Here is a 23,237-nt window from a genome sequence, read left to right as displayed (position 1 = left end):
TATTTTCCTTCTCTTACTATGTTGATGGAACATGTATCAATGTCGTCTAAAAAAGGACAACGATATGATTATTAAACATGTTTTGTATGTTTATCGATTAACTTGCAATTTGATATCTTTTTCTTATAAGTCGATTAAAGATTTAAATTGTGTAGTTGTAAACTTTGTAGGACCACATTTGAGATGGTGATTGAAGTAGGTGAAGAGAGGGATGAAGTCTTTTGACTTCGCCTGCTGGCACAGAAAGCTCGCATATGTTATCAAATGTGGCACGATGTCTTGTACATCCATATGTCCCTGCAATAGTTTGTCTTCTCCCTGGTATTAGTAGTAATAATTGTCACAAAAATAAAGATGAAGCTTGTGGCCAAACATACTTGGGTAGCAGTCCTATGGAGTATTTGGAGTTAAAGGAATGGTGTTGTGTTTAAAGAAAGGAAGGTGGATGCTGATGAGATCTTCCACTTACCACAAACGCAAACGCAAGCCTAGTCATGGATGAAGAGGAAAATATCTGGTTTTAACTTCTCTTACTCAACTGGGTTTTATATGTAGCACAAATACGGACACGGACACTGACACAATACAGATACGGACACAGAGATACGTATAATCTTTAAAAGTAGGATACGGAGACACAAATCTATATATTATATAATTTTGAATTATATAAATTAAAAATAAATATTTATGTGCAAAAGTATGTTTAAGATTCTTTCGAGAGCATAAAGATATTTTTCATGACTGGTTCAAAAGAATTTGTTCCTTATTTTTATAATCATAATAAAAATTTATACAATAAATTTGAGTTTTTAGAAAATTATTGTATTTATACATTTTAAAATTGTTGTAGAATCGTGTTAGAATTTTCAAAAATCCAACATATTTTTTGAATTGAACACTTCACCGATAAGTGTCCTACAAGTGTCGTACGAGTGTCGACACCGATAAGTGTGTACGACACGGATACGTCCATTTAAGAGAAGTGTCCGAGTCTCGTAGACTCTGAATTGTTTGTATTCATTAAACAACTAAGGCCTACAAATGTCTAAAGCAAGGTAAGGCAGTGTACAGGTCTGGTCTAGTTCTCTGCTGGCAGGAAATGGCACAAGCTCTTAATATGCAGTTGAAACCATGTTATATCTAGCTAAAGCCAAATCTGTGTAGGCATGGAGATGAAGCTATAATGCTGATGTTAGTAATAGCCTTGTGGTTTTTAAAAACAAAACAGGTGCTGCTTACGTCTTTATTTGTGGTTGCAGGGAGAAGAACAGGAAATAAAAGTAGGCAGAGAAGGAAATGAAAGAAGGAGAATGCTGGAAAGGGAATGTATGAGGAGAGGCAGATTCTTGATGAAGTTGGTAAAGGTTGGAAATCAACAAAGGCAGTGTTTAGGTTACATGATGGTGGAGTGAAGAAGGTTACGGTGATAAGAAGGAATAAGAAAGATGCAGTATTGAGAGTGGTTGAAGTCATTATGCAACGTCCTTGCTGTCATAGACAACACTCTTTATCTACTTGTGGCTTAAAGTGCATAATAAATAGTGTTGTTTTGGAGTAATGTGAAGAATATAGAAGCAGAAGGAACTGACGAATAGTACCAATGCAGTGTATAGTTTTAAGAAACAGGAGAGGATAATGTTTTTGGACTGTGTAGGCTACCAAAGGGGTTGCATATTGCTAGATTGGCTGGTCCCTTAGTCTGCTGTTTTTAATTTCTAATTTTCAAAGTATGGATTGGGCCAACTATTGGTTAAATGCTGTCTGAAATAGATATGTCTTGTACGGTCAATTGGAAGCTCCTTTATTTAATTATAAGGATAGAATTTTTAATGTATACAAGTTTCTACATTATTCTCGATACTGTTATGTAATTATTTTTAAAAAATATATATAAATTTGTGGAAACATGGAAGAGATCATAAAAACTAATCTTTATGTTATAATAAAAAATTTAATATTGTAAATTGTTAAACTTGTTTGAAAAATAATTAACAATCAATTTCTTATGGTTAGGTTGAAAAATATATATAATCAATTATATTTATATATATTATATATAATAATGATAATAAAAAATAAATAAATAAAATTATTGTATTTAAAAATATTATAAATTTAAATTAATAGTATAAATAATTTATATATATATATAATTAATTTAATAAAAAAATTTGAAAAAATTATCAGATGCAAATAGATATTACAATTATATGTATATAAGGATAAATAAGATTTTTTAATTATGTGATATAACTTTCTTCACTTTTCTTAAGAGAGAAAACATTGTGTCTATCTTCGATCGACATTTCTTTGCCCTTGAATAGTTGCAACATTCTTGATCTAAACAAAATTAATTCACGCTTTTCTATCGTTGTTTATTGTGTACGTGTTTAGCTTGTTGAAACAAATACATGGTTTTTATTTATTTTTAGATGCGTAAAATGTAAGATTATAAACTTATCTTTTTCTTTAAAAAAATTAAATATTAGATATTTTTGTGTAAATTTAAATGAATTAAAATTATTAGTAGTATAAATAGTTCAATAAATCAATCTTTGAAAAAAATGCAAGTTATTTGAAAAAAAATAATTTAAATGTAAAATTTTGAATATATGTAAAAATTATCAATTATTATATAAAAATAAATAATTTAAAAATTATAATTAGAAAATCCTTTTTACTAAAGGTAATAGTATTATTATACTTATAATAATAATTATATAATTTATTTATTATAAATAAATATATATTTTTTATTAAAATTTTATTTTATTATTAATTATTATTATTTCATTTTATTAAAATATTTTTGTTAATTAAATATATTTAATAAAAGTAAATTCAGAAATAATCTTATAGTGACGTGACTTTTCTTTTATTTTTCTTATTTTTAAGGGAAGAGAAAAATTATTATTCACACTTGTATCTTCTATTTTTTTTATAAAATCCTAAAACTCAAATAATTGATATCCTTTCATATCCTTATCGTGAACAATATAAAAAAAAAACAAAGAGACCTTAAAATAATTATGTTATTCCTTTTAATGACAGATCAATAAAATAATGATGTTATTCTTGATGTCTTGTTTGAGAATTTTTATTTTGTTTGACTGTATGACATTGTTGTCAGTATGATAAGCGTTTCTTGGTAGGAGGAGGATAAAATATAATTTTGTATAAGAGTTGAATCACCCTAAAGTAGTTTATATTTATTAATTTTTTATTGTTGATAAAAAAGAGAGTATATAAATGAATTCCTTACCTTTTGAGCTTTCGTAATCTTATGTGATACTGAACTGTTGGTGAGCTTAATCACTGTGTCTCTTTTATAATCTATATTTAAAGAGATCATTGTATTTGTAATTGGTGTGCAAGAAGATATAATGAAAACCTAATAGTTGCCCATGTGGATGTGGATGTAGGTTGCAGTTGGCGACCGAACCACGTTAAATCTTGTGTCGTTTATTTTTATGTAGTTAAGTCGTGATTATGTGTATTGCTTCCGCCGCGTTTTTCCCATCAAATATAGCTGAAAAAATAGTTCTAACATGATAGATTCCTTTGGGAAAATGAACTATATCAAGATTGAATGATTTAAATTGAAGATCAATTTTTATATGGTTGCCATAATTTGTACTCCAAATCAGTTTAGATAATGATAGCATTTTAAAAAAATAAAAATAAAATGTTTATTAAAATTTATGTGTTAAACTTTATATATAAAATCATTACATCTAAAATAAAAAAATACTTACTTTTAAAATTAATTTATTATAACGACTTTAAGTTGGGAATTACTTTTAATTTTATTTTAAATTAAAATAAGTAACATTAAAAACACTAAATTATGACACTCTTAGCTTTGTTGATTATATTAGTAATTTTCTTTTAAGACATACACACTAATATGTTTGCATTATCTTTCAGAGTATCAACACAATTTTATTGTATCAAGATGTTCTTCATCTTAATTCTCCATAATCCAAAGTCATTCTAAAAAAAAAAAATTCTCGATGTGAAACTTGTTTGTTAATCACGAGATATAGAGTAAATCATCATCACTTTACCTTTTTATTAGTAAATAAAGATGAGAATCTCGAAGAACACTTATCATGATGAATGTTATACGAGATGGTGACACATAAGCATTACATAATTATTGAATTGAAAAACTAGAAAGACGTGAGGTGATAAAGGATAGTGCTACACGACTAACAAAACCTGTATAGCATTGGAAAAGATGGGAAAGCGATGATGGTAGGAAAAGGGTGTGAAGTTAATATCCAACTCCTCAAATGTCATAAAGGAATTCTTGAAACAGCTTCATATGGTGAGGTGGTAGATTGATTACCAAATACAAGTTGCCATCATTTGTTGGGCTTGGAAGTATCATCGATTGCCCCTCGTGTACAATCCAGGCAGGTCTCATGAAGATTGGTCTTCCCCAACCAAAGTCAGCATCGTAGATTGGAAACTTAGCCCAGCTATTGATACGCACATTTGGATACCTAGAAGTATGTGCTATAGGAAGAAGAGAATTCAGATCAGGCTGTAGCTGCAGATAGTCAAGAGCTGATCTCATATATTCGTTGTCCATTCTTGCTAATGCGTTGTGGATTTTATTTGCAGCATACCATGTAGGTTTTGACACGAGATCTCCTGCAAATGCTTTGGGAATGGTGGAGAAGATAGCATTGCCAAGGTAACCAGGAGGGAGGGGAGGTTGCAGCCTTGACCTTCCATTAGTTGGAATATATAGTCTGGTTTCTTGGTCTTCAGGAAGGCCTCTTGCTTTGCTCAAACATCTCCATATATGAGCTGCCAACATCTCATAAGTGCTAAAGTTTACTGTGTTGCCATCTTCTTTCGACTTGCCCTTGAGGATGTTGAGTTGCTCACGACTCAATTTAAAAATAGAGGCAACCGCAGTTGTGTTGGTGGTGGTGGTGATGGGTGGCGAGAGCTGGTATTCGTGGTGAGGAAAAGCCGGTTGAGGTTGGTCCCTGGCACGAAGTAGGTTCCTGTCAATAAATGGGGGAACAGAAATAGGGATGCCACGAGCAACATCGGACCATGAATTGATGAAGTGAAGACCTGATGCTCCATCTGCTAAACGGTGCTCTATACCAACGCCTAATGAGACCCCTCCACATCTGAAATGTGTTACCTGAATGCATGCAGTGCAGTGCTGCAAATAGTTAGTTTCATTTTACCCTTACAAAGAGAAAGAATAAAGGAACGCACCTGTAACACCACTAACGGATATGTTTCAATCCCGGCAGAATAATCCACCGCCGGAATAAGGTTGCGATTGTGAAAGTTGTGAGTGAACTGGTCCATGGAAACGGCGGCATGAGCCTCAACGAAAAGTGCACCTTGACCGTCGCAATAAATCTCCACGCGGTGGTCGTCTCCGTGGCGGAGGCGGGCGGCCATTGGGTAGAAAAGGACGAGAGTCTTACTTAGGGCTTCTTTCAGAGTGTTGGAATGGAAGAAATTGGAAGCTCCGTTTGGTTTGTAGAAATAGACGGTGGGACTGTGATAATCCCTCGCCAACAAATCCAGGTTTGAGATCCACAACACCTTCCGTGGTGTACCCTCTGCGGGTTGCACCATTGTCGACTCCTTCACTGTAATCGTCATCAATCTCTCCTTACAACTACGTACATGCCACCATTATCATTTCAAAATACTATATATAGACTTATCCATGAGGAAGTTCATAACTCTTAGAAATTTGGTATGAATTTAGAAATAAATATATATAATAAAAGGTAAGTTTGAAATTAAATAATATAAAATATATATTAAAATAATGGTATTAGGAGTTGTAATGTGATTGTATAAATAATGTGGATTTGTCAATTTATCATTATCTATCCATAATATCCTATCTAACCAAATTCAGATAATGCTCTCACCATTTTGGAAAATTTATCAGGTGTAATTCACTTTAAAAAAAAATACAAATGGATAAATAAATAAATAAAATTACGAAAATGAGTATTTCTGAGTCAAAGTTGTCAATGGTGTGGAGAACATCAATTAAATCTATTAATCTATATTTTTTTTAGTTAGAGTTGTTAACGGAATTGGAAACTTCAATCTAAATAAATTGTTGTTGTGAAAAAATTGGCCACTAAATTGTCAAATTTATTTAAATTAAAATTGTCAATTCTGTTGACAACTTCAATTAAATTATTTTTAAATAATTAATAATTAACAAATATATATATAATAATTTAAACTTCATTGTTCTCATTCTGATTTGATTTTCAAACACCTGTGAATGTATTGTTGTCGATAATACTGCAGGTATGACATTGAATTGTAGGCAGATGGGGTCATGATATATTATTACATTTTACATATTATATAATCTAAAAATTTATACATAAACCATATCTCATTTTCTTATAAGTGTATTTTTAACTTTAACAATATTTAAAAAATATTTAATATTTATAATTTATCACACAAATTATTTTTAACCCAATTGATTTAAAATTATTGTAAAAAAAATAATTAATTCTACAACTTTATAAATGATTTTTTTAAATAAAAAAAACTAAATTTTGGTATTATTTATAAAATAAATTTTTTAACTATATATATATATATATTTTTTTTTTTTAAAATCAACTAAACAACCAAATTAACAACTTCAATCTAGATAAAATATAAGTGTCCAATTTTTTCACAATTTATTTAAACTAAAATTATTCAGTTGACAACTTTAATTAAAAAATAGTCACATATTAATAAATTTAATTAATATTGTCTACATCAATAATAACTTTGACTAAAATATACCATAATTTTTTTTGTATTTATCTATTTGAATAATTTTAAAAGTGAATTACACCATTTTTATAAATTTGCCCACCATCTTCTACTCAACCAACTGTCATGCTCTTACGTATTACTGTTTATTATTCATGATCCCTATTATAACCTGTGGTTTTGTAATTTGTTTTATATTATCTTCTTCTATTTTTATTGATGAATAAAAAAAATACTTTAGAGGTATCTGAGAGACCCTCACCCTTTTAAGATTAGGCTTTTCAAACATTCCTCCCATACATTTAAGAAAGCTAATTCTAATCATGAACACCCTCCCCCATTCATCTTGTCTTTTAACTTTTCAAACATTCCTCCCGAACATTCTCTTTAACTATAGTCTCACATATATGTGATTGTTGGGTCCATTATATCATAAACTCTTACCCCATGTTTTTATTAAGTGTAAGAAATATAGTTGGGAGTTCACCTACTTCTATGTTACCAATAAATTAGTATCATATATATGTAATTGTTAAATCCATTATCAAGATATCTATCATAAACTCTTACCCCATGTCATTATTAAGATTAGAAATATAGTTGGAAGTTCACCTATACTTCTATTTACCAATAAATTAGTATGATATATATATGTGATTGTTGGGTCCATTATCAAAATATCATAAACTCTTAACCCCATGTCATTATTAAGTTTTAGAAATATAGTTGGGAGTTCACCTACTTCTAGGTTACCAATGAATTAGTCTCATATATATGTGATGATTGTTGGGTTCATTATCAAGATATCTATCATAAACTCTTACCCCATGTCATTATCAAGTTTTAGAAACATAGTTAGGAGTTCATACTTCTATGTTACCAATGATTTTTAACAGATTTTCGCTTCTACTTCCTCTCTTTAGAGCTTGCTCAAGATTTTGCAATGAAGACACTAAACAAGCTGAAGGACATCGGCTGAGAAAAGACCAGAAATGAAGAAGAAATCTATGTTGCACTGTTGCTCCTATCACCATTATCGATCAGCTTATATAGTATTGGAGCACCTTCTCACATGAGAGAAATGAAACCTGTCAAAATTTGCAGAAATCATACTAACTACGTTAATGGGGGCAAAAGGGTGTGAGGAAAATGTTTTCAAAAGAGACTAAGAAAACTATTACCTTCTGTTCAGTCCGTTCCTTCTCTCCTTCAACTGCCTTTTTTAGAAACTTCCAGATGGTACCTGCAACTAGATCAAGCCATATAATTTTTCACTTAAGCCCCCAGAATAGATCGATTTGGATTTTATCAACCGTTTTACTACTTTTATATATCAGTATAACCTCATAATCCAATGAGTACAATTTATTTTAAATGATTTGACGAAAACTATTTTACTCCAAGTGAAATAAAATAATATTCTCTCCTTTAACATATGTAATAATCATTTATGTTCTCACGTATTATTAATTATTTTTTTATAATTTTCTCACATAAATTGCTTTAATCTTAGAAAATAATGGGAGTAAATATAATTCCATTATTAAGAGAGCGATGTTGTTATTTTATATAAAATATATGTATTTATTGACATTTTTAATTTATGAGTAAAAAGGAGGGAGTAACTTATTAACTATGTCTTAATTTTAGAAAAGTAATTAAGTAATGTTGTAAATTATAATAATAATAATAATAATAATAATAATAATAATAATAATAATAATAATAATAATAATAATAATAATAATAATTACAATCACTTGTGGCAATTACACTCCTATAAAATGCCAATGAACCTTGGGATTAAAAAAAAAAGACTCATCCAATTTTAGAATGTAGATTCGTTATTAGAGCTTATATCTCTTCTTTGAATCTAGGGGTAAATTTGTTTAAACCTATATCTCATTCATTTTCTTACTGACTAAATTCTTTTAAGTCTAATTTGGTCTCATGTTGGATCAATGCGTTAATAGGCTAAACTGATCCAATATTTAAACAAAATATAAATAAAATAAATATTTTTAAAATTTAAATAAAATAAACGAAATTAATTTTAACTGTTGCATAAATTATTTTTATATATAATTTGCAATATATATATATATATATTAATAATAATATATTTTTATTTTTTATAAAGTTGTAATTACTTTTTAATAAAATGATTGGCCAGAAAGTCTAGAGCTCGGTCTCCCTTAAACCCATTTGATTTGTGGACTAAAGGAATCAGATTGAAAACCATTTAAGTTAATTTTGAGGAGTCTAATCCAACTTTTGGGATTATTGTATTTTATTTGTATAGGCTCCTTTGTACTCACCAACGCGTCACTGTCACTACAAGAAAAACATGAAATAAAAACAAAAAATAATTAGTTGCTATAATAACTAAATTAGAGATCATTTTAGAAATTAAAAAAAATTGGTTTTTAAATTAGTTTTTATTATTGTTAAATGATATATCTAATTAGCAACCAAGGTTTTAACTACCAATTATTTAATTTCTAAATTTGGTAGCAAAAACCTTGGTTGCTAATTAGATACTAATTTAGAAACCATTTAACAAGAATAGAAACTAAATTTAGAAACCAAATTTTTTTTAATCTCTAAAATGGTCTCTAATTTAGTCACTACAACAACTAATTATTTTTGGTCACTAAAAATTAGTTTCTATTTCATGATTTTCTTGTAGTGTATTGTTTCTTCTTTTAATACCCTTCATTTTCTCCTGTAATAATACTTACACACAATAATATTTTCTTTTTATTTCTCTTACGCTTCTCACGCCTCTTTTCTTCTTTTTACTGCTCCGTCTTATTAGGATTTTTTCCTTAGGTCTCTATGTTCTTGCCCTTCAATCGAGGGTTGCTGGTCCCTTTCATCTTTCTTTTGCTTCCGCAGGAACAACACCTACTCTGTTATGGTATCATAGCTCTTCCTTTGAAGTGTTCTGTTGCGCGCTCTGTTTTCTTTCCTTTCTTCATCTTTGTAATTTTTCCTGTATTTACGTTATTTTTTCTTGTTCTTTCCTTAGCAAAATGGCAGAAGAAAAAACGACAAGATTGGCTATGATAAAAATCTCTACGAATAGTTATCTCTATCTCCATCCCGGTGAAAACCCTACGACGCCACTAGTTTCCCCAGTTCTTGACTCGACAAACTATCATTTTTGGAGTAGGTTTGTGATAACGACGCTAAGTTCAAAGAATAAAGTGGAATTTGTCCTGGGCACTCATCCTTGCCCACCAACGAACGATCCCACTTATTCAACGTGGATCAGATGCAACAACATGGTTGTGTCATGGTTAGTACATTAAGTTTCTCTCCCTATTAGACAAAGTGTAATATGGATGGATGTTCCTGTTGATGTTTGGAACGATTTGAAAACTAGATATTCTCAAGGTGACCTCTCAAGAATTTCTGATTTGCAACTAGAGGCATCTTCTTTAAGTCAGAATGATTTTTCAGTAACTAATTATTTTACACGACTCCGAATTATTTGGGATGAACTCGACAATTTTCGACCTAACCCTATATGTGTTTTTCAATATTGTAGAGCATGGGAGCTTTGATATTTCAAATCCATGATGAAGCTTGAAGCTACTACTTTTGGTTTGGGTTTAGATTAGAGTGTTTAGAATCTATGTAAAGATCAGTTCTTGACCTTTACACAAAGCTTGCCCAATCTATTTTAAAAAGAAATGTGTTTTTCTAAGCAAAAGAGAAAAACAAACGGTTGAAATATCGAAATACTCAGTTGTTTATCACTTGGCTTGTTTAAAGGTTTTAAAACTGTTCTTGACTTGGTTATGTAACTGCCTAACCAATTCAACCGGTTAAAACTCAACCGATTGATTATGACATTTCATAACAACTTTTTGAAGACCTGTTAATCTGTTTTGGATGTGAATCAAAATTGTTTTGGCAATAAATGCTGTCTAGAACGACTAGTTTTGTGTGCTATAAATATAGCCTTTCTTTCAAAACAAAAAACACAAGTTTTTACACAGTTTGAAATCAAACAAAGTGAGATTGAGATTAGTTTTGAAAGAAGTTTTTCAAAAGTTTGCAAGATTGTTGTATAGCTTTGCATTGGTACAAGATCTGATCATAGGAGCTTCCTGGTTTCTGTAATCTCAGGTATTTTCTATTCCTTTCATGATTATTGTAATTGTACTTTCATAAACTTGTAAGTGTGTGTGAAATCCTGTAAAGTCAGAGGGTGTTCTGACTTGAGGTGTGTGGTTGCAAAAAGGGTGAGTGGATCTTGTGGTTTTCAAGGTCACCTCTTTATGGTTGTGTTATTGTAATCTGTGAGTGATTACTAGTGGAACCCAGTGGTTGTTCTGGGAACTGGTTGTAGCTCAAGGTTGAGTGAACCAATATAAAATTGGTTGTGTAAATCTCTATCTCTGACTCCTTATAACTGTTTGCTTTTACTCTGCTTTTGCTGCTGCTATAAACAACCGGTTAAAACATATTTTCAACCGGTTAAAATTTTGTAAACAGTTTCTTAATCATTGTTTGATTGCTTTCCTTGATTGCTTTATCTGTGAATTGTATTAAAGCTTCATTCCTAATCAATCTTTGCAAAAATCTTTGATAAACAATTCACCCCCCTTGTTTAAACCATCAATTCTTACAAATATAAGTGTGCATGTTTTGTAGCTTCTGTTATTAGTCAAAGAAAATGTGCAGATCAAGCCATGCAGTTTTTTCGTGGGCTTAATTACCAGTTCAACAACATTCGATCTCACTTGCTCCTTATGGAACCAATTCCACCCATTTCGAAAATCTTTTCTCTTGTGACTCAGCAAAAACGTTAATTGGCAAGTAATTTTTTTATTGCAAATATTAATCATGCTAGTGCGAACCGTAATTCTGATGTTACATGTTCTTTCTATGGTAGATTGGGTCACACTGAGAACATCTGTTTAAAAAAAGTGGGTTTCCCTAACCAAGAAAATAAAAATTCTAGATTCAACAACAATCGAAAAATTTGTACCCATTGTGGTAGGAATGGTCACACCATAGATACATGTTAGAGGAAACATGGTTTCCCTCCCGGTTATAATTCCTCTACTAATAAGACTACTCCTTTACTTAATGTTGTTTTAACTGATGGTATTTCTTATGAGAATTGTCAACAAGAACAGGAAAATGGAGACATGCACTCTGTTTTCACAGCTCAACAATTTCAAGTCCTATCTGCCTTAATCAAGAAAAATGCAACAAACAATGTTATGAGTCAGACTCCAACGCAAGCTAACCAAGTTGCCTCTTTCACTGTTGATACCAAGCACAAGGATTCTCCAACTGGTAATGCCATTATCTCGAATCTTTATACTACCATTAAAGGCTCTTCACTATAAAAAAACGTGTATATAGTGGCGGTTTTAATATGGCAGTTACTAAACACTGCCACAATTTTCTGTATAATACGACAGTTTAATAACCGCCAGAATTCTCCGTCAAACTGTGTCATTTAGAACCGCCACAATTTTCCTTCGAAATATTCACTCTCCCGCATTTTCTTCCCTCCATACCATTCCTTTTTTTTCAATTTTTTTTTTCTTTTGACCCTTTGAAAACCTCACTTTTACCTCTTTGGAAACCTGACCCATTCACACCTCACAAAGAACAGTCTTTCGAACCCTTTCACTAAACCCTAAATCTTCTCACTCTCATTACCGCAAACCCTCCCACCCCTCCTCACATAGAGCATTCTTTCCAACTCTTTCTCCACACTCCTCCCCTAAAGTCACTCGGTGACTATCATTTCCCAAACCCTTCCATTTGTGAATCGAAAGAGAAATAAGGAAAGGGGGAAATGATTTCGATTTCAGAAGAGGAATATTAATACTAAGGAGCTTGTGAAAGAGAGGGTTCACTCTTCCACAATGAAGACGACGAAGGGTGGTAAGGTCATGAACCCCACCAATGCTTATCGAAAGGAACTTTGCGAGAAAATAATTGAAGAGGGTATTCTTCACTTCCTCAACCCACACTCCATTTTCTCTTAGCTTTTGATGTCTTTTTGTCGTTCCTCTTTTTTCTCTTATCCCTACCCTAATTCGTGTTTTACCCTTTTATATACTCTGTTTTTAATTGATTGAAAGTGCAAGTAGTTTCTCTTCAAATTTGATGATGCGAAAAAGGTGTAAATAGGGTTTTAAAATAAATAAGTTGTTTTAGTTTCAATCAAATGAACTTATAACTTAATTTGTTGTGATTTTTGTTCCTTAAACTGTGTGTTCTTGTTATTTATTGCTTGTGTTTTTGATAAATTCAACTCATGGTCGGATTTGTTGTTTTTACAGCTTACGGTGTTATGGCTTATGCAACTCAAGTGCGTCCTGGTGATTTTATTGCTATTGGAACTGGGTGTTGGTTCTAGGTAAATAATTAATTTTTAAAATATTTTTATTTTGTTAAATATTCACCTTGATGTGCCTACTGTCCTTTGTATTTGTCTTCAAATTTTCTAGGTCAAGAAAAAGTGGATAATTCTTGTTTGTGGTATTGTATATTTTACCACTGCTAAATATTGTCAAGCCTAAGTGCTTGGAACTTGTAATAACCATTTTATTCACATTTGATTAGGACTATATTGCCTAAGTTACTTTAAATTGTTGGAAACTAGTTCTGAACAATATATGTCTAATATTATTCAAAAAATTAAATGTGCCACCCACTAGGCCATTGAGAACCTAAGAAATATTTCTCCCAACTGGTATTAGTGAAAAAGGAAGAAAAAAATGGCAGTATGTGGAGTTCCAAACCAACTGGTATTACTGCAACATTTTTGTTTTGTTTTGGGTTTCGCTGGTTTTTTTGGTGAAAGGGTGTGGGTATAGTAAGTTATCTCTTTTCATTTGGTTGTTGCATTTTCCAGTTAGCTAGTTTGGTTGTAGTGTTGTAGTGTTTTTGGATTAGTATAGTTTCTATTTTGCTTTAGAAGTTGTTGGTGCAGTTGGTTCTTTGAAGCTACCGCAAGTGCTATTGCATCATTTTTAGGGTGTAGTTTTTTGTTTTTATTGTTAGCTACATAGGGATGTTAGGTTTACTACCTTGTGCCTAGTTATTTTGGTGTAAAGTAATAATGCATTTTGGGTACAATTTCTTCATCATGAAAAGTACTGCATTCTACATGGATGATATTAGCTTACATGGAAAGTACTGCATTCTGTATAACCTTTCCATATTTGTATCAAACAGGTTCTACTCTTTTATTTTCTTTCTCCATTTTCCTCATTGGTTCTATTATATATTTTAGTTACGTATCCCCATTCTCCACAGTTTATATTTTCTATGTTTTGTAGTTTCTTTTATTTTCAGTAAGGTCTTCATATATGTTTATTGCCAATTTCAAAGCCTGGTGTATCTCAATTCTGTTCAAAGTTTCTTTTGGCCAATGTTTAGGTATCTCTGTATTTTTCTTTTGCAAGTGATATCTTTCTCAACATCTTTTCCCTCTGCAGGTTTTCTTTCATTGGCTAGAATTTTTTTTTCTGTTGGTTTTATTTTTGGTTTTTAGTTTCAATCCCTTGGATTATAAATTATTGATGTTTATATAGCTAGGTAAAGCATGAAATAAACAACCCTTCAACTCTCATAATTGCTTAGTTGCTCCTTTTCTCTTTACTTTTCTTTACATTGTTGATCTTATAAACTGCTCCATCCCCTGTGCAATGTTCCTTTTGCAACTAACTGGTGAAACAGTGAGAGAAGTAGAGGCTATAGCTGATATTGCCCAGTAATTGCCTAGGTACGCTATCTTTCAAGTCTTAAGGTTTTTTCTGTAAATTATATATAACATGACAATAATAAATATGTGTTTGGTCCATTTATATATAGGTTGGGGTGAATAAAGAAGTGGAGATATTGATGGAAAGCAAGGTTTTGTGTAATGTGGTGGTGAAACCTGGATGGATCAAACCTTTGTTTTTGGAGTCATCGCAGTTCTTGAGTGCATTTATGGAGAATCGACCTACTGCAAAGTTTTAAATTGTTCTAAGTACATGATGTTTGAAGAATTATAATTGTATAAAACTAATAATGGTTTTATTTTCTTACCATAAATATGCATATATATGAAACTAGAAAACTCCTTATGGAAAGGAAATTGGATTATTGTTTTAAGCTAGTGCTTATAACTTGTTTCCTTAATTCGCCTTCTTGTTTGACAATGATGGATATGAAAATTAATTATTTAATTATTATTTCTTGAGTTTATTGTTTATTGTGAAATTGGATTGGTGATGGATGAATTGGAAAAGTTTGGAACTAAATTAATTGAATAAATTAGACATGAAATTGGGTAATTTGGCTATAGAAAAATCTCAAGAAAATAACTCTGAATTAATGTATATGTATTATATTCACGAAATGAATTTAATTATGATATCAAATTAAATAATATTATGAAATTAAATTAAAGTTTAATTATGATATGAAATTAAATTATATAATAGAATTAAATAAATTATTATAAATATTAAAAATAAAATAAAATTAAATATTTAATATTCGAATTATGACAGTTATAAAGGGTATTATAAATGCCATACTATACTGTATTAAGTGGCGGTTAGAACTGCCACTATTTACTCTAGAATTAGTTTAACCAATTTTAACATTATGACATTTATAACTGACGTAAATTACACGCTTAAAACCGCCACTTTATACAATGCATAATATGGCGTCTGCTACAACGGTTCTCAATTGACCGCCATATTAAACTTTGTGGCGGCAAGAATTTTGGCGGTACGCGGTACCGCCACTGATGTATAATGTGACGGTTAAAAATGCCAGTATTTACGAAAATAACCGCCACCACATACACGTTTTTTTGTAGTGCTTGGATCTTAGATTCACGAGCCACTGATCATGTTTGCACTTGACGGTATGATTTTACATCATATAAAAGTATTAAGACTTTTCTTATTAGTTTGCCAAATGGAAATTGCTTTTACACTAGCTATTCCGATACTGTTGCATTCAATAACAAATTTTACCTAACAAATGTCTTATATGTACCTGAGTTCACCTTTAATTTGGTTTCTACTTCTAAACTTGCTTCGAATTTAAACTGTAATTTGATATTCTAATCTAAGGAATGTGTGATACAGGACAATCTAACACGAAAGAGAAGAATGGTACAGTTGAGGCCAAAGATGGCTTGTATGTTTTTCATGCTTATGTTTTTCAAAGACATGTCACAAACAAATTTGTTCCTTCTTTTCATTTTGTTTCGAAGGATACTAATTTGTGGCACAATAGACTGGGTCATCTTTCTGATGAAAGATTGCATGTATTGAGATCTCGGTTCTCTTTTATTTATGTTCAAAAAACAAATATGTGTGATACTTGCCATAGAGCAAAGTAAAGAAAACTTCCTTTTGTTTTAAGCAATTGCGCAACTTCTAAAATTTTTGAGCTTTTACATATGGACATTTGGGGTCATTGCTCTATTATCTTTATGCATGGTTTTCAGTATTTTTTAACTATTGTGGATGATTTTTCCTGGTATACTTGGGTGATACCTATGCACACAAAATCTGAAGCCAGAACTCATATATATAGTTTTTTTTATCTTATGTTGAAAATCATTTTCAAACCACTGTAAAGATTATACATTTTGATAATGGGGCTGAATTTGCTATGACAAATCTGTTTTCCTCAAAGGGCATTATTTATAAAAAAAACTTACATAGAAACACCTTAACATAATAGTATTGTAGAACGCAAACATCAACATATTCTTAATGTAACGCATGCTTTGCTTTTCCAAGCTAACATGCCCCCTATTTTCTGACATTTTATTGTTTTACATGCTATTTTTCTTATCAATTGTATCCATACTCCTTTGCTGCAGAACATGACTCCTTATGAAAAATTAAATGGTACTTTGTATAATATTTCATCTTTACGTGTTTTTGATTGTCTTTGCTACTTAAGCACCATCACATCTCATAAAAAGAAACTGGATCATAGGGTTGTATCAGGTATTTTTCTTGGTTTTCAACCACACACTAAAGGTTATCTTTTCTTGAACCTTAAAAATCATATAATTGAGATCTCCAGACATAATGTCTTTTATGAACATCACTTTCCATGTAAAATGAGAGATGATGCTAATGAAAGTCCTAACAATTTATCTTTACCTGTTCCTCCATCTTATAATTCCACGTATGATTTTTTCTCTGACAATTATGATATTGCCATTGAAACTGTGATTCCCACTGAAAATACAGGTCCTAATTCACTTAGAAGATACACTCGGGTTAGGAGAGCCCCAGCCTACCTAGAATATTTTCATAGCGACTTCCCATCTACACATGCTGTAAGTTCTAAATACCCTATTAATAATTTTATACCTTATCATGCTTTATCTTCTAATTTTAAACACATTATTACTTCTTTTTCTTCTTCCATGGAATCCCACAATTATGAGGATGCTTCCAAACTTGACTGCTGGAAAGAAGCAATGGTAGCCGAACTTGCTGCTCTTTCTGCCAACAACACATGGACAATGGTGCCTCTTCCCTCGGGAAAGAAAGGTATTGGATGTCGCTAGGTGTATAAGGTCAAACACAAATCAGACGACACAATTGATCGAAAGAAGGCGCGTCTGGTCGCGAAAGGTTACACACAACTTGAAGGCCTAGACTTCTTTGATACATTTGCTGACCACCTTGCGCCTGATTCTCACTCTTGCTGTGTCAAACAACTGGGTCCTTAAACAACTGGATGTTAACAACACATTTCTACATGGAGATCTTCTTAAAGAGGTCTACATGAAGCCACCTCCTGGAGTTGAGGTCCCCAACTCAAACACGGTTTGCAAACTGCAACGCTCCCTTTATGGTCTACGCCAAGCTAGTCGGCAATGGTACGCAAAACTATCCCAATTCTTGCTTGCTAATGGTTATATTTTATCTGCTACCAATCATTCATTGTTTATAAAAACACATGAAACTCACATCACTGCTCTTCTTGTGTATGTTGATGACATTGTACTCACTAGCAATAATTATGAGAAAATCATTCATGTTACCACGCTGCAACATCAACACTTCAAGATTAAAAATATGGGTGATCTAACTTTTTTTTTTTCTGGGATTAGAAGTCGCCCGAAGCACTGCTGGTATTCACCTATCACAACGAAAGTACACAATGCATCTCTTATATGAGACAAAAATGCTTGATTGCACACCTGTCCCGACACCCATGGTCCATTCTACGCAGCTTTCAAGTACTGAAGGTGTTCCCCTAGCTGCAACAGAATCCTCCTCGTATCGCTGCTTGATAGGAAGACTTATCTACTTGACAAATACCGGACCAGATATTGCATTCAACGTGAACAAACTAAGTCAATTTGTTTCAGCACCCACAACAACACACCGTCAAGCAACTTTTCGCTTTCTTTGATATCTCAAGAATGCACCCGATTATGGTCTTTTTCTGTCAACAAGAAGCCCTCTTCAAGTAAAATCCTACAGTGATTCAAATTGGGCCACCTGTCCTGAGACACAAAAATCTGTAACCATGTTTGCTATTTATCTGGGAAATCAAAGAAGCAACAAACAATCTCCAAAAGTTCTTCAGAAGCCGAATACAGAGCACTAGCTACCACCACATGTGAGATCCAATAGCTTACTTACTTGCTTTAAGATCTCCATATTCACTCCATCCAACCTGCCATCCTCTACTGTGACAGCCAGTTCGTAATAAAAATTGCATCCAATCAAGTTTTACACGAAAGGACTAAACACATAGAGATAAATTGTCACCTTTTTAGGAAAAAAGCCAATGTTGGACTGATAAAAATACTCCCCATCTCTTCTTCCATGCAAACTACCGACACCCTCACCAAGGCTCTACCTCTATCTATGTTCTTGCCCTTCAATCGAGGGGTTTTAGTCCCTTTCATCTTCCTTTTGCTTTCGTAGGATCAACACCTACTTTATTAATTCATGCCACTAGTTTGACATAATTTTTGGTAATAGCGATATTTGATAAACTAAAATCTTTTATGATATTTATTATTTATAATATAATTTACATAGCTTTTTCAAAAGATAAACTATTTTATCTATTTTAAAAAATTTATAGAGAAGTTTATATTATTTAATTTATCCTTAAATTAGGAGTTTGAGGAAAGTTGGCGCTTCGCCATGCTCTTTCTCAGAAATTTTACTAAAATGGTGTAATTTAGTTTGAATATCACGTAAATGGGTAAATGTAGAAAAAAATTATAGAAATGAACATTTTTGAGTTAAAGTTGTCAATAGTGTAGACAACATTAACTAAATCCATTATTTTTCCTACTTTTTATTTTCTTTTTTAATTAAAGTTGTCAACCAGTTTGACAATTTTAGTTTGAATAAAATTAGACATTGGATTTACAACTTCAAGGTATTTTATCTCAATTAAAGTTATCAATTTCTTTGGAAACAATTTCTATTTTTTAAACAAATGATAATTAATATTTTTCAAAATTAAAAAATGTATATAATAATAATTTAAAAATTATTTAAAATGACATGAAGTGAATAATAATATTGTGAAAATTTGAATTTTATAGATAAATAATATTAAAAATTTAAACTAAATTTTGTTTTCACAAAAAACAAAGTTACCTAATATTAAGTTGGATTAAATAGGTTGTGTAATAAATGTAAAATATTTAGTACTTTTTAAATATTGTTAAAATTAAAAATATTCATTAAGTAGCTTTTATAGTTGATACAATTATAAATAAAAGGGTAGCGTTTAAAAAATATTTATAAAATGATAAATAAGTACAATTTATACATGATTAGAAAATAGAAATGTAGGAAAAGTTGTAATCTATGAGAGGCTGTGCCACAGGGTGATCTTCTTTGATGTCTCTGTGGTCGTCCTTGTGGTTGTTGTTTGGATGGAAGGGTAGTAGGGGGCGGAGGTGGAATAGCATTGTTAGTGCCTTCGACTTCATTGTCATCACTCTTATTTCCAGACACTTGTGAAGATATTTTTGGTCGATAATACTTCATGGATGACATTAGATTGTAGGCAGATGAGGGAGGTCATGGTAGAGGTTTCAAAGGGATTTGATGGACCAACAACAAATTGTTGTTGAGATGGAAATGTTGAGTAGTTGAAAGGTGGTCGATGGAATGATGATTGGAATGGTATTTGAGGTTGATCCCTATATCCAAATAACTGGGTCAGTTGAACACCTAGCGGACGAAAAGATTATTGTTGAAACGATTCAACTTGAGAAGAAGACCTGACATGATGTTGATAGTGATGTTGTGTAGTCTCCTGTGGCATATCATACTGTTTTGAAAAAATGTGTTAATTTTGGATGAGTGAATGAAGAATAATAAATAATTTTGTAATTGAACTTACATTATCACCGGACAATGACTATATAGGTGAGATGTAACATATAATATGGTTGATGTACCATTGCATGTATGTTAAACTAACATTCCTGAATTAGACGATTATAACGGTCATTCCACATAGCTATCCATGCGACATGATATTGTGGCCAATATCGATTAGTTCGTCCTCTCATCCTCTATGTAACGTTGATCAAGGTTGAATGAGTCACTTGGAATACTCTGTCGAAATCCAAATTGACACATCAATCTGATGAAATTCAACCGTTATGAAACATATGAGAGGAATTGCCGCTCGTGCAATTCGGGAAACCTCAATAGTGATCAAACGCCTAATATAATCCACTTGATATGTAGTTCAAAGAAACTATAAATAAATGTTTGAAATATCAGTGATATGAAATTTTCAGTTAAAATGGTATGTTAATTTATATATTTTTTAGAACCTCTTTAGCATTAATGTCATCAAACATTGCTCGTATTTGGGGAACAATGGTTCCTCATGTGTGCATCCTATGCATCCTCTGAGTCCACCTAACGTAAACAAAAGAATATTAAGAACTTTGTTTTCTTTCTTGAAAATTAATATAAAAATAACATACCTTTTCTCGAGTGGGAAACCAACACCTTGTTGAACTTCTTCATCAGTCAATGGTTGAAGTTGTAGATAAATGCATGTTAGGTGTTTGATAAGTGTCTAATTTCAGTAATATTTCATATTAAAATATAGGCACTTATGAGGATTTATTGCTAATTTACATATAAAATAATCCCTAATTTATGAATTTATACCTTTTTACATTTTTTATGATCTTTATTTGAATAAGAGTATTTTATTCCCAAATTTGGTGTTAATTGCAGATTTCTAAGGAAGATTGGAGATTTGGATTAAAGATGAATGATTTGAGCTAAAAAGATAAAGATAGAAGGTCCCAGAATGGAAAAGATGCAAAGAAAGATTGGGCCCTTTTTTATGTTTGATCATTTAGCCCATTAGCGCGACACAATAAACAACCTAACCCTAGAAAACTAGGATAAATAGAGGGCTAGAGGCTCAACCTTAGGGTGCCAGATTGAGAGGAAAACACCATAGAGTGAATTGTAACCCAATTGGGAGAATGGAAGGTGATAGAAGTATGCGTGGCTAATTCTACCCTTTGGGATTGGGAGTAATCTGCTCAAACTCTTATGTATTGAGGCGATATTTTATATATTAATATTCAGTTCTTGATTGATTATTGGTATTGTTGTTTTACTTTTAATTCTCTGTGACAAATTGAGAATCTTAAATCTGACCGGGAGGTATTTTTAGGGTTCGGACCTAAACAACAATACTTAACATATTTGAGTGCTAGGAATAGACTTGAAATGTTAATTGCTATTAAACGTCTGAGCTTCGTTCTAAGTTGTTCTTATAAGTATGCGAGGGATCGATAGTTAGGGAACATTCTTAAGGATTTTATATGCGAGGAATCGATATAAATGATTTTTATACGAGCATCAATTTCAATTAAAGAATAACATGCTAATCAAAATACATGAGAGTGAGAGAGATGAAACTTAATCCCAATTTTTCCAATTGAAGCAACTAATTCTTTGTTTGTTTTCTTATTGATCAGTGCCAACATAATCACTTCACACTCTTTTTTATTGTTCTGTTGTTATATTTAGCGAATATTGTACTCGATGATTCACTGTTCTTTGTGGGATCGATATCCGTCCTTAGGGACAATTATTACTTCTGACAAACGCGGTGCACTTGCCGTAAAAGGTCATCAGTGTTCTCATGCCAAACACTGTAAAAGCAGCGTGCAACCTCAAATATTATCTAGATTAAAGTCTATTCCATGATCGAGCGCACGGTACAGAGAATCCAATACAACTGACCCCCAAATATAATTCCTGACGTTGTTCAAGTCAGCCAACAATAATAGATACATTAAATGTACCTTACTACCTGAAGAATCAGGCATAAATAGGTTTTCAATAAGTGTTAACATGTGGGCTCGAGCATGTTGAGCAATAACATCATCGGTTGCATATGTGGCAATTCCTAAAAAGTGTTGTTAAGCCAAGACAAATTAATTGCATTTCCTTTCACCGCTATAGCGGGTGGTATAAATCCGAGCAACTACTCACACAAATATACTAAATCACCACTAGTAATCCCGATGACAGCCTGTCCATCAACATGTAAACTCAATACCAATTCCAAATCTTCCAAAGTAACAGTTGTTCCACCGAGAGAAAAGTGAAAGGTACGAGTCTCTGTTCTCCACCTTTCCACTAATGTTGTAGTACGTGATTGAAGTCAATGTTCTTAAATTTTAACAAATGTCCAAAACCAGAATGATCAATTAACTGTCTGACTCGTTGGTCAAGTATGTCCTCAAGCTTTAGTACCCATATTGCATGTCTTCTGGGTTTCAATAGTGTTTCATACGTCCTTAGTAACATGTTTTTCTTGAAGTCGTAATAGGGACATATTCACGGAAAGACTATGAGATGCCATAAAATTCTAATAAGATGATTCCTAAAAATACAACCAATTTTTAAATTAGCTTTGAAGATAATTCCTATAAAAAAGAGTATTCATGTGTAGATCTCAAATATAAATACATTTTAATTATTTTATATTTTATTTAATAAAATTACACTTTAAATTATATTATACACTATTATCAATAAACATTTATTTTCTTAAATTAAAAATAAGAAAAAAAGATATTACGGTTATGGTATACTATGTATTTAGAAAACATATTATTATTATTATTAAAACTCTTATGGATCTGTGTGGTAAGAATTATAATTTATAAATAATCTACATAAAGGTTATTTAAGTTGTTTAGTGTGTGTATAGTTTGTTCTTGGGTCTATTTTCGCTTAAGCAAGATGATTCTTGCTCAATCGGACTTGTTCTCAATATCACTTTCGCTCAAACAAGATTATTTTTGCACAAGCTAAACAAAATAAAAAACTTAAACTTTGAAATTTGTTTTGGAAATACTATTTGATAATAGTTTAATAGTTTACTATTTATATTAAATCATATGT

At 31.6% G+C, this 23,237-nt stretch overlaps 2 protein-coding genes and 1 long non-coding RNA gene across 4 annotated transcripts; 2 read left to right on the top strand and 1 right to left on the bottom strand.

Annotated features, from left to right (window-relative positions):
• Positions 1–4,040: 4,040 nt before the first annotated feature.
• LOC137810182 (shikimate O-hydroxycinnamoyltransferase) lies at positions 4,041–5,743 on the bottom strand. Of its 2 annotated transcripts, XM_090298074.1 has the most exons (3): positions 5,248–5,689; positions 5,084–5,170; positions 4,041–4,543 (listed from the first exon to the last, which is right to left on the bottom strand). In XM_090298074.1, exons 1-3 carry the CDS (start codon positions 5,644–5,646, stop codon positions 4,295–4,297), a joined length of 735 nt encoding a protein of 244 aa, XP_090154200.1. In that variant the 5' UTR covers positions 5,647–5,689; the 3' UTR covers positions 4,041–4,294. The 2 variants fall into 2 exon arrangements, with proteins under 2 accessions (XP_090154200.1, XP_068467432.1); XM_068611331.2 differs by having other exon boundaries at positions 4,041–5,170; positions 5,248–5,743.
• A 6,518-nt stretch (positions 5,744–12,261) lies between these two features.
• Positions 12,262–14,925, top strand: LOC137810179 (uncharacterized). Its single transcript, XR_016518350.1, has 3 exons — positions 12,262–12,765; positions 13,104–14,551; positions 14,641–14,925. It is a non-coding gene; the product is annotated as an uncharacterized LOC137810179 (long non-coding RNA).
• Positions 14,926–16,909: 1,984 nt separating this feature from the next.
• Positions 16,910–18,219, top strand: LOC150028939 (uncharacterized). Its single transcript, XM_090299383.1, has 3 exons — positions 16,910–17,348; positions 17,578–17,715; positions 17,915–18,219. The coding sequence occupies exons 1-3, from the start codon at positions 16,910–16,912 to the stop codon at positions 18,217–18,219; spliced, it is 882 nt and encodes a 293-aa protein (XP_090155509.1).
• Positions 18,220–23,237: the final 5,018 nt, after the last annotated feature.

The sequence above is a fragment of the Phaseolus vulgaris genome, chromosome 2 (assembly GCF_051622355.1).
Source record: "Phaseolus vulgaris cultivar YP4 chromosome 2, ASM5162235v1, whole genome shotgun sequence".
NCBI lineage: Eukaryota > Viridiplantae > Streptophyta > Magnoliopsida > Fabales > Fabaceae > Phaseolus > Phaseolus vulgaris.
This window is presented reverse-complemented; position numbering and strand designations above follow the sequence as displayed.

Bases quoted from the DNA above. Each gene is read 5' to 3' on its own strand.
- LOC137810182 (XM_068611331.2), bottom strand. From the start codon at position 5,646: ATGACGATTACAGTGAAGGAGTCGACAATGGTGCAACCCGCAGAGGGT. The intron at 5,171-5,247 runs GTGCGTTCCTTT...GCATGCATTCAG, and splicing joins ATCCGTTAGTGGTGTTACAG to GTAACACATTTCAGATGTGG.
- LOC150028939 (XM_090299383.1), top strand. From the start codon at position 16,910: ATGAGAGATGATGCTAATGAAAGTCCTAACAATTTATCTTTACCTGTT. The intron at 17,349-17,577 runs GTATTGGATGTC...ATCTTCTTAAAG, and splicing joins TCTTCCCTCGGGAAAGAAAG to AGGTCTACATGAAGCCACCT. The intron at 17,716-17,914 runs GTTATATTTTAT...TTCTGGGATTAG, and splicing joins CCAATTCTTGCTTGCTAATG to AAGTCGCCCGAAGCACTGCT.